At 43.2% G+C, this 11,070-nt stretch overlaps 2 protein-coding genes across 10 annotated transcripts in view; both read right to left on the reverse strand.

Annotated features, from left to right (window-relative positions):
- Positions 1-11,070, reverse strand: part of LOC125289084 (basement membrane-specific heparan sulfate proteoglycan core protein-like) — a 947,802-nt gene that overhangs the window by 397,833 nt on the left and 538,899 nt on the right. The window lies entirely within an intron of this gene.
- arhgef11 (Rho guanine nucleotide exchange factor (GEF) 11) overlaps positions 2,577-11,070 on the reverse strand; it is a 34,824-nt gene continuing 26,330 nt past the window's right edge. For 6 of the 9 annotated variants that reach the window (XM_048235921.1, XM_048235920.1, XM_048235917.1 and 3 more), the window contains 7 exons: positions 10,621-10,661; positions 10,112-10,264; positions 8,775-9,014; positions 7,811-7,894; positions 5,756-6,072; positions 4,898-5,036; positions 3,016-3,317 (listed from right to left, as the gene is read on the reverse strand). In XM_048235921.1, the coding sequence (XP_048091878.1) occupies positions 3,259-3,317; positions 4,898-5,036; positions 5,756-6,072; positions 7,811-7,894; positions 8,775-9,014; positions 10,112-10,264; positions 10,621-10,661 (1,033 nt within the window). In that variant the 3' untranslated portion in view covers positions 3,016-3,258. Of the gene's footprint in view, positions 2,598-3,015; positions 3,318-4,897; positions 5,037-5,755; positions 6,073-7,810; positions 7,895-8,176; positions 8,324-8,774; positions 9,015-10,111; positions 10,265-10,620; positions 10,662-11,070 lie in introns of those variants that run through there. The other 3 variants (XM_048235918.1, XM_048235923.1, XM_048235924.1) reach the window with 3 other exon arrangements.

Genomic DNA, 11,070 nt, shown 5'->3' on the forward strand with positions numbered 1-11,070 from the left:
CCAGATGACCATTCATTCACTCCTCAGGAACGAGCACGGGTTGGCCGATTCAGCTAGCTGGCCTCACACATCAGCAGAATGTCATTTTTGAGCGGCTGTTCAGCAGAGCAGAAGGCCCTATCTCTCTAGGAGCGTGTGCGGACGAGACGCTCCATGACTCATGCACGGTTGTGGTTTACCATCGGTGCCTCCAGAGTCATGTATTATTCACAGTCTGGCCTTCTGCCTAGTCTTCTATTGTGCCATCAAAAGGTGAGATAGGAAAAAAAATCTCCTAGCATTAAATTATTAAGTGATTTGTGGACACCACAGAGCAGACATTACATGAAGGACTAAAGAGTGGCTTGAGATTCAACACAGCAAATTAGATATTTAATAACTAAGATGTGGTGGGATTCCGAGGCTAAAAGTGGGCCTAGTTGAATGTCATTATCAGGGAAGCTTAAGTTTCAATGCTAGTCCCAACTTGACCTTACCTGACAAATCACACAACACAAAACAGATTGAAACATGACACATGAGAATTTTTTTTTTCCCGAAATATTTTTTTTCTTTTTAATGTCACAAAAACAAATGAGTCTTTAACACGAGTTCATTTTTCCTTCTGTGTGGCTAACAACCTCACCATTGTTTTTCTTAAAAACAGGGGAGGGAAAATAATTTACACATCTTTTGTCATCTTTATCCATATCTACAAAAATAAAATTGAAAAAAGGACTAAAACTTTACAGAAATGAACATATAAAACAAGGTGTGATTTTCTATATTACATGAGTGGGCAAGATTTAAAATAATAATAATGATAATAATAATAATAATAATATAAATCATAATAAGTAGAGATGTGTAAGATCACAGTAGTTCGCACCAAGTCAAGATTCACATGTGCAGCTTATATATATATTTATATATTAAAAAATGGAGGTGAGAAACAACATGAAAGAGAAAGAAAAGAAAGGAAAAAAAGGACTCATGGCAGAGAAAAGAGGTAGAGACGAAAGGAAGAGGAGGTGAAGAAAAGAGGTAGAGACGAAAGGAAGAGGAGGTGAAGAAAAGAGGTAGAGACGAAAGGAAGAGGAGGTGAAGAGAAAAGAGGTAGAGACGAAAGGAAGAGGAGGTGAAGAAAAGAGCAGGGAGGGAGGAACAACATGAGGGAGAAAAAAAGGAAAGATAAATAGAAAAGAGAAATGAGAAAAGAGGGCCTTACAGTTTTCCCCCTGAGATGTGCAGTATTGATCCTAATGGACCTCCCCTAGTCCTCTTCAGAGTCCGAAATTCCGGTCTGTTCCGCTCATACCCCTTTAACCACCTTTCCCACTGTCTGTCCAGCGCCTCTCATCTTCCACCCTATTCTCCTTCCATCGTAAATGTATTTCTCTTTTTTTTTTCATTGTTGTTTAATAAGGTTAAATATGTGTGGGAGACCCGAGAACTAGAGAGATTTCTCGTCTCCGTGGAAATCTACAGTTACGCGACCCAGTCTTAGGAGTCCTTATCCCTTTGTGTACCCGTGAGCCCCCAGACTGGTGCCTGGGATCGAGGGCAGTAGTGAAAAGGCCTGCAGAAGGTTGAAGTGGGTGGGGTGGGCTGGGGGTCGGGGTCTTGGCCTGGGATCAATGTTCACAGTATTTACACATACAGTTGAATCGTCTGCTATGAAGTTGGGGGTGCAGCGATGAGATGTTTTTTTTCCAACGTTCTTCGGGTCTCGTTTTTGCGTCTTTGTTGTCCATGTCAGACAGAGTTCATAAATAGTGTAGGTTCTTAATACAATAGCGTTACAAAGTCCTTCTATACATCAGTGTGGAATGATGCTGTTGTCGGCACAACAGTACAGTAGAGAGCAGTGCAGTAGTGTTGCAGTGGTATGGTGCCAGGGGTGGGGGGTTGTCGCCATGGACACCAAACCAGACTCTGTCCTTTAGCAGCCTTGTGCTAGCGACAAGACAGGGGTCTGCTTCGGCATTCCTTCAGTTGAAAAAACAAAAAACAAAACCAAACCAAAACAAAAGAAATATGAACAGACAGAATCTCTTTTCCTTCATTGTGTATTGTTTTCTCTCCTTCCTCCAATGTTGACACACCAAAAAAAGCGTGTATATACATATACCGTGATGTGATGAATGTGGTTAATGCAATGTCCTAGTCCTCATCAGGCCCTACCCCAAAGGTAGGGGAGTCACCGTGCAAAGAAAAAGAACCTGATCATTTTTTTGTTTCATTCCTTCTTCAGACTGTTCCTTCATGCCTCAGTAGCAGGGCACGTACACTAAGGCAACCAGTGATGGAGGCCACCGCCATTTTGGCTCTGTCCGCCATTTTCAAGTCTTCAAGTCTTTTCAAGTCTTAGGTACGCGCAAGTGGGTGCATCACAGTGGGGGGAGGCGAGCCAACATGGGAGTCGGATGTGGCGCTTTCCCTGTCCAATTGTCTCTGCTACATGGCGGAGGCTTTGCATGGTGTACAGAAGCATTATGGGTAAAGTGCTGGGAGGTGGGTGGGTGTGACTGCTCGAGTGTGTGTGTGTGTGTGTGTGTGTGTGTGTGTGTGTGTGTGTGTGTGTGTGTGTGTGTGTGTGTGTGTGTGTGTGTGTGTGTCTGTGTCTGTGTCTGTGTCTGTGTGTTGGGGGGTGTGGTGGTAGGGCGAGGCGAGGTTCCTTTGAAAGACAGAATCGTTCCTCTGTCAGCCTTTTTTGAGATCCACTGTTTATCCTCTGTTCTCTTCACTATTTCAGATCAACCTTCATTTTCTCTCTTTTCAACAGTTGCTCTCTGCCATTTCTTCCTTATACTCTTCCTCATGCTCCATTCCTTCCTTCTTTCTTACCTTTGCCAACTTTGGAACATCTTCAACACATTTAAGATACCACAGTACTTCCTCGCAAGTCCTACTTGTTTTTTTTCTCTTTCACATTTCTTCTCTTCTCCAATGTTCAGTCTTCAAATCATCTCTTTAGTTTCAGTTTCTCTCTTATCATACTTAACCCTGTCAGTCATTTTAAAGCATTTACCCCCCCCCCTCCCCATTTACCATGATTCTGTGAAGTCAAGAGTTTGTCTTTCATTATTCTCCTTCTAACGAGCCAGCGTGAGTGACAAGGGAACAACACACAAGTTTACGGTCAGGATACTGCTTCCTGGTGCAAGGCATGCTGGGTAGAAAATGGGTCTGGGCTGGGATTACAAGTGGTAGCTGGAGTTCCAGTCCAACAGTCTCTCTCTCTCTCTCTCTGTGTGTGTGTGTGTGTCCAGTGTAGTGTCAGAAGCCCGTGGACTGGATCTCAGGCTGTTTGGGTTCAACGGGGCCTCCTTCTTTTCCTGGATGAGATGAACAGAAAAAGTGAGAAGAGAAAAAAAAAAAAAAAGAAGGGAAAGAGAGGGGGGGAAAAAGAGACACACATTTGTTGAAAGAGACAGAAAGTAGCAGCCCATTCATGCATTACTCCCCACTGAAGTGAATGCTAAACAGCAAGGAACAAGTCACATAAAAAAAATACCATTCAGGAACTGAACTGAACCAGTATGTGGCTCAGGTCACAAGGGGAGCATCCTCACAGCATTTCAAACACTTGGGTGGTTTATTACGTATTCTGTCTCAAAAATTATGTTTATTTATTATTTATATGTTTATACATGAGATAAATTGGGTTTAAATGAGAACCTCCAGGCTATTGAATAGAGTACACAACTTTCTCACATCTCATTTGATCCCACTTTCCCCAGCAAGGAAGCAGCATTCTCAATCAGTCAGCATAACATGAGGCAGTGTTTGAAAGTCTAGCTAAATTAACCTGCTACTTGAGCCAATAATCACATTTGTAACCTCCCTTTGGAGGCGACCGTGCACCTAATTTCATACCTTAAACAATGTGCCTGGATCTTTGGTACTTAGCAGGGTTAGATTACATTAGGGCTGTCACTTTACGTTCAAATCTATTGCACAATCGATTGGACCAACCAACACAAGTTTCGAAAACTAAAATAGGGAATCGATTTGAACCAAATATGCACACTTCATTTTAAACAAATTAAACAAATAAAAAAGATAGATCTAACAAAACCCACAAACAAGCAGAAAATGAAAATAAAGAATTCCGAAAGTGCAGTAAGCATTGCGAAAGCTAAAAAGAAAATTCCCACCAAATTTACGCACTGCTGTGCTGCTTGCCAAAAAATGGAGGACAACACGATCAACCTATGCGACATGAGAGAGACAAGTGATAAGCCCTAAAACTTGAGGACTTCGATATGGAAGCACTTCGGGTTTTGGGTAGATCAAACTATGGAGAAGGACAAAGCGGTATGCAAACTGTGCAGTCGTGAGTTCCTACGTAGGGGAAATTTGTTTGACATTTTTAATCGTAAACAGCCACGTTGAAGCCTGCAGTAGCCTAATGTTTTTCCACTGATATTATGGTAGTCCACTCTGCTTATTGTTTTTCGAGAATGTTGCACTCCTGTTTGTCATTGTGCATACGAAACTTCACGCCAATAAATCATCAGAAATATTGCTGGCTTGTGCGTCTTTAAGCGCCCTTTTTACGTTCGTCCTAATGCCTGTTAATTGTCCGTGGATTGGCATTTGCTGTTGAAAATGGAAACGTCTTTAGACATAGAAAATCGATTTTACAATCGATCCAATGAACACTTATGTCTCAAAAATCTAACGGGATTTTTTCACAAAAGTGACAGCCCTAGATTACATATCACATGCAATTACATATAGGGCATTTTGTCATTAGAGGCTTAATTCCGAAGCTTAAATGCTGTATCTTAAATTATATCTGTATGACTACGACAACCTGTAAGTCTGTAAGGACCAGATAAGAGGGGGAAATGTACAGCACAGAATGTACAGGTAACTAGGCAGTGTGACCTTTGAGCCTAGCAACACTCACCATCTCCTGAAGTCCCTCGGTCCAGAGAGGGTGTCCTGGCGACGGTGGGCGTGTTCGGCCTGACGTCAGCTAACGCCTGATTGGCTGGGGAGGGCTTGTTTAGTGTTGTCAAAAGTTGAGAGTGAGCCGCCTCTATTTCCTGCGAAAGCGAAAGGCCAGTGGTTAGTTAAAGGATTAGGAGTGAGAGACAGATAAGTGTGTGTGTGTATTTGCAAGTGTTGGACACATCGAGCGAGAGAGAAGAAATTAGATAAATTCAGAGGAAAAGCAAAAGAGACAGGGAAAGGAAGGAGTGAGAGAGCGTGAGAGCGTGAGTGAGTGAGTGAGTGAGTGGGACAGAAAGAAGGAGGATGCTTGACTGCTCACAAGAGACAAGGTTGATGACCGCATCGGGCTCATAAAATTCAGCAGTTTCCTCCACTCCAACAGTGGATCTATGTACAACTATATATGTGTACTCAACATGACAGTATGAAGTACAGGTATCTTAATATGTAAGAAAGAGAGAGTAACATAAAGAAAGGCAGAGAAAGAGTGAGATAAAGCAAGACAGAGAAAGAGAGAAAGAGTGAGAAAGAGACAGAGAAAGAGAGTAAGATAGAGAAAGACAGAGAGAGTGATGTAAAGAGAGACAGAGAGAGTTAGATAAAGAGAGACAGAGAGAGAAAGTGAGATATAGAGAGAAAAAAAGAGAGAAAGAATGTGATCTAGAGACAGAAAAAAGAGAAAGAGTGAGTTAAAGAGAGACAGTGAGAAAGAGTGAGTTAAAGAGAGACAGTGAGATAAAGAGTGAGATAAAGAGAGACAGTGAGATAAAGAGTTAACAGGTGTGAATGAGTGTCTCTTCTAATTAGTCACCCTTAGTTTGTGCAGTTTGCTCATCAGCTCTCCGATGGTGTGGAAGATCTCATCCACGTTTTTCACCACGTGCCGCCGGGTGCTCACAGGCGACTGGCCGCCGCTCGTCACTTCGTCTTTGCTGGGCGGCGGGTCTTGGCTCTCAGGTTGGTCATTGGTCAGTGGGACACAGGCGATATCGCTGGAACTTTCTACGGAGTTCAGCTGCGGTGACGACGTCACCTCCAGTAACGGGGGGCGAGTGACGTCATCCGTGCTGCTTTCCTCTGAAAAGCCAGCCGGCGAGTCTTGGGGCATTACCAGGTAGAACATGTTGCCTGGAGACGACACAAGGATCGAGTTAACACCCTGAAAGAAAGTTCCGTCATCTAAAACATCTAACACACTAAAAAGACAAAAAGACAGACAAAAAAAAAAAATACACTCTCTCCTGCTCAAGGGGAAAAGCAATGTCTCTAAAACTGATGGCTTTTCCAAATTCAACCAAGCAGTCCCTCCAACTTGCAGGTTTAGGCTGCCGGTGAAGAGCTACATGTGCAGGAGACATGGGACATACCCAAACCAGACAAACTGATCCAGAATCCAGAACGTTTCAGAATCCAAAGGCATGCGTCACTAAAATTTATTAGCAACACAAATGCCCTACACTCATCCCCATCTAGATAGATAGATAGATAGATAGATAGATAGATAGATAGATAGATAGATAGATAGATAGATAGATAGATAGATAGATAGATAGATAGATAGATAGATAGATAGATAGATAGATAGATAGATAGATAGATAGATAGATAGATAGATAGATAGATAGATAGATAGATAGATAGATAGATAGATAGATAGATACTTTATTGATCCCCAGGGGAAATTCAAGATAGAACTATGTCCTACTGTTGTAGTTGCATGCACATACATCATTCATATTCTCACACATCATTTACACACACACACACAATCCAGTTTGAAACCATGACATGCACACTCCTCAGGCACTCAAACATCCACAGAGTGAGAGGTGATCTGATTGGAGATGACTGCTAAACTTGGAGCCACAGCTGACAGATGGCTCTGAATGTGAAAGCGCGTTTCCTTCAAAGCTTGGAACATCAACGACGTTAACATTATGATTTGAGTTTGTGTGACCTCCGATCACAGAAGCCACACATGTTTTTGGTAAAGTTGCCATGCATTATACACTATAAAATACTACTACATGCAATTATTGAGCCTTAACAGTAAGAGGCTGTGTGGTACATATTCATACAAATGTTTTATGTATTTGTTGATAAACAAATGTTACCCTTGTTAGTTTTATTATTTAACTAAAATGCAGGTTCCATGTTTCTGGTACCATTTCTGGTTGAATGTAGCTTGAGGTCAATCTGTCTATTCCCACAAAGTATTAAAAAAAATGCACTGGAACTTCACAAATGAAATTAGAATGAACTAAAACTATATTGGCTACAATGTTACTACAAAGTGTGGCAATGAAAAAGAGTACACCCCTTAACTGATACATAATTTCATATCATTAGACCACTTTTGTGGTGGATTGTATGACAATTTTGTCATCAATTGGAATATTTGACTTCTTATTGGCAAATAGATTGGTTTGATTAGTGATCCGGAATCTACTGATGATTCTCTATATGCCTTTCAAGGTCCAGTCCTTGATTTGAGTCCAGAGGTCCAGATTATTTGAAAAGAGGCAAATCTTTTGCAGCGAACACATTTCCTTTTTATTAGATTGTTATATTTGAACATTCTTGTGTAAACATTCCAAATTGTTAAATTTCAATGTTGACCCTTTATCCAGAGGCATTGTATGTTCATGGGGGGGAACGATCATCCTCAGACCGTATGCGTTCCTGGCAAACTCAAGGCAAATAAAAAACGGCACACATTTGCTAGTGTTTGGCCTTGTGTTTGCCAACTTGAACGCACCTCAGGAGTCTACCTTTAAGAAGGAATAGCACCTGATAGGGGTCTAGTCTCCTCATCCCCACACTGCTATCTATGAGGGATCGAGTTTACCAAGAGCACTGTCCCCACCTCTCGACTCTGCCGATTGGCTGGAGTGGATGTTGACATCATCAGTGATGTCGTCAGGAAGAGAAGGAGAACCCGCACCCACAGCTGTGTCAGAAAGAGGAGGGGAGGAGTGTGTGTGCACAACAGTATGTGTGTGTGTGTGTGTGTGTGTGTGTGAGTGAGTGAGTGAGAGTAGAGAGAGATTGTGTGTGTGTGTTCAGGCATGCATATGTGTGTGTGTGTGAAAGTGCGTGCAAGTGTGAGAAAGAGAGAGAGGATTTAAGAAATTCATGGTGTAGTATGAGGAAAGTGAGAATTTTGTGTGTGTGTGTGTGTGTGTGTGTGTGTGTGTGTGTGTGTGTGTGTGGTGTGTATGGGGGAGCAGGGTTTTGTCAGTGCAGGAGAGGGTACAGCACAAGTATGCATTGTGTGTGTGTCAGTGTGTGACCATGTGTTGCAAAGAAGCAGTAAGGAAAGACAGTCACAAATAAAATAAAAAGATTAAAATTCACATCAGCTTAATCATAGCAAGCTCTGAGCACATGCAGAGAAAGGGAGCATGGGAGAGAGAGAGAGAGAGAGGGGGTAAAAGATGGGAAAACGTACAGGATTCAGAGATAGAAGAAGAGAAGAAAAATCATTATCAACTCAAAGCTTTCTAAAACACACCAAAAAAATCCACAGCAACAGCACAATCACGTGATCTCAAAGGAGCCGTGTGGAATTCTGTGGGCTTCCAGTCTTTGACGTTCCACTGACTTGCATTGTATTTAATACAACAGCCACACATAGTACAACATACTGTAGGTATTACAAAAGAGCTAGGCCAGCACTAGCTGGTTTGCATGCTAACTTCAGTTAAGTTTTTGTTATTACGTCAAAACAATCGTTTCTTCACATCCTATTGATTTTTTTCAAATTAAAAAAAAAAAAAAAAAATCCACATAGCATCTTCAACAGCCCATAACAAGTTGCTCTCGTTTACCTTTCCGCATAACTTTCACCGTGGGCGACTCCACCTGTGGCGGTGGGCCGTCCGCTACCTCAGCCTCCCATTGGCTGGGGCCGTCAGAGTTCTCAGGCTCGGTAGGCTCGACGGGCTCAGGCTGCTGTCCCTCGGTGAGCGGGCTTCTCTCATTGGCCATCTCGTTGGTGGGCGTGTTGTCTGTGTCCTGGCTCCAGCAGTCGTCCAGGTCGCGGAATATTAACTGCCTCAGGGTCTCCACTGATGGAGAGGAGGAACATGAAAAAAAGAAAACAAAAAAGAACTGATGAATAATGACACGGGCATGAAGTGTGTGTTTTTATCTACAGTGACAACTATGAGTGGACAGCCAAAGACATTCCCTCATACTCACATACACACAAACAAGCACGAACACTAAGTCTGATGCCTCAGCCGGGTCTGTAGAGTATGATGAGAGCCATTCAGTGTGTGTGTGTGTATGTGTATGTGTATGTGTATGTGTGTGTGTGTGTGTGTGTGTGTGTGTGTGTGTGTGTCCACTGTAATTAAAGATCTATATAAAAATGCTGTGGGCTGCTTGCCCCTGCTGCCAGACTTCCCAAAATGAAGCAAAAGATGCACTTGCTCTGTCTTCTCTTCCTCTTCTCTTCCTTTTCTTTTTCCCTCTTGCTCTTTTGCTCTCTCCTCTCTCCTCTTGCGCTCTCCTCTTCCTCTCTCCTCTTGCTCTCTCCTCTCTCCTCTTGCTCTCTCCTCTCTCTCCTCTCTCCTCCTCTCTCCTCTTTCCCTCTCCTCTCTCCTCTTGCTCTCTCCTCTTCCTCTTCTCTCTCCTCTCTCCTCTTGCTCTCTCCTCTCTCCTCTTGCTCTCTCCTCTCTCCCTCTCTCCTCTTGCTCTCTCCTCTCTCTCCTCTTGCTCTCCTCTTGCGCTCTCCTCTTGCGCTCTCCTCTTGCGCTCTCCTCTTGCGCTCTCGCTCTCTCCTCTCGCTCTCTCCTCTCGCGCTCTCCTCTCGCTCTCTCCTCTCGCTCTCTCCTCTTGCTCTCTCCTCTTGCGCTCTCCTCCTCCCTTGTCTCTCCTCTCTCCTCTTGCTCTCTCCTCTTGCTCTGTCTTCTCTTCCTCTTCTCTTCCTTTTTCCCCTCGTGCTCTCTCTCTTTTTTAATTTATTTCAAACTGGACACATCAGGGGTGGGAAATCTTCCATCTTAATATGTCTTGATCATGAATACTTTTTTTCCCTCTTCAATCTCATCCCCTTCCACTTTCTGTCTGTCTCTCTGTCTCTGTCCCTCAGTCTCTGTCTGTCTTTCCTCTAACCCTCATCCGTCTCTCCTTGCGCTCTCTCCTCCCAGTCATGTCTCACCATCGTTAAGAGCTGCCTCTGCTATCCCTCCCTGCTGGTCACTGCCGAGGAAGGAGGCTGACGTGTCGGCTGGCGTGGTGGGCGTGAGCACGCCGTCCTCGTCACTGGGCGAGTCCCTCTCCCTGGAGCAGGGGCTCTCCGTCAGCGACACTTCTACAGAGAAACAGAAAGATGGAGGGGAGAGGATTTTAGCAGCACTGCAGGAAAAAAATATTTACCGTCTTAAATATTACTAACAATTGACAACATTTGAGTCTGACTGCAGACTGATTTAAATATTGGGAACAATTTCCAATAGTGGTCACATAAATCATACACATTTATCTTTCTACATCCTTTAACAGTGCCTACCAGCCACAGACATTTTACAACTACAAATTAAGCACATATAACCAAGAGATACAATCCCAGTGGAGTTATTTTGTCTATGGAATGACTGTGGCACAGTGACGTCACAGTGACGTGATTTCAGGAGAGAGATCCTGTCACAGGCCAGCGTCACATCTCACCTGGCTGGTAGACGGGGCCACCCGGGGAGTCCAGGTTGGAGCTGCAGGAACACAAACAAACAAACACAGGGTGTGAGTGGGCACAGAGTGTGAACAAATAGCACTAAACACACACACACAGAGGGTTCAAAAAGGGCTGTCAGACAAGAGACAAGACTCAACTGATGAGTTGAGGTTGGTGAATCACTAGAGTGACGTTCACAGTAAAAAGTTCAGTATAACTGGGCTAAACTCTGTGAGTGTTCTTTCTGGGCTACTTCATAAATTGACTGCAAACAATACATGGGATAATATTTTTTCTTTTGCTGTAAAACAGATGATGAAAGAATTCCGGAGCCATTGAACGTAATTATCTATTTTCTAATCCTACACTGTGTTCTAACAGAATGAGATGAGAGTGATCAATAGCAACAAAATCATTTCCATTACATTGTTTTCAACTGGAATATC

This window comes from Alosa alosa, chromosome 24 (assembly GCF_017589495.1).
Source record: "Alosa alosa isolate M-15738 ecotype Scorff River chromosome 24, AALO_Geno_1.1, whole genome shotgun sequence".
NCBI classification, from domain to species: Eukaryota; Metazoa; Chordata; class Actinopteri; order Clupeiformes; family Clupeidae; genus Alosa; species Alosa alosa.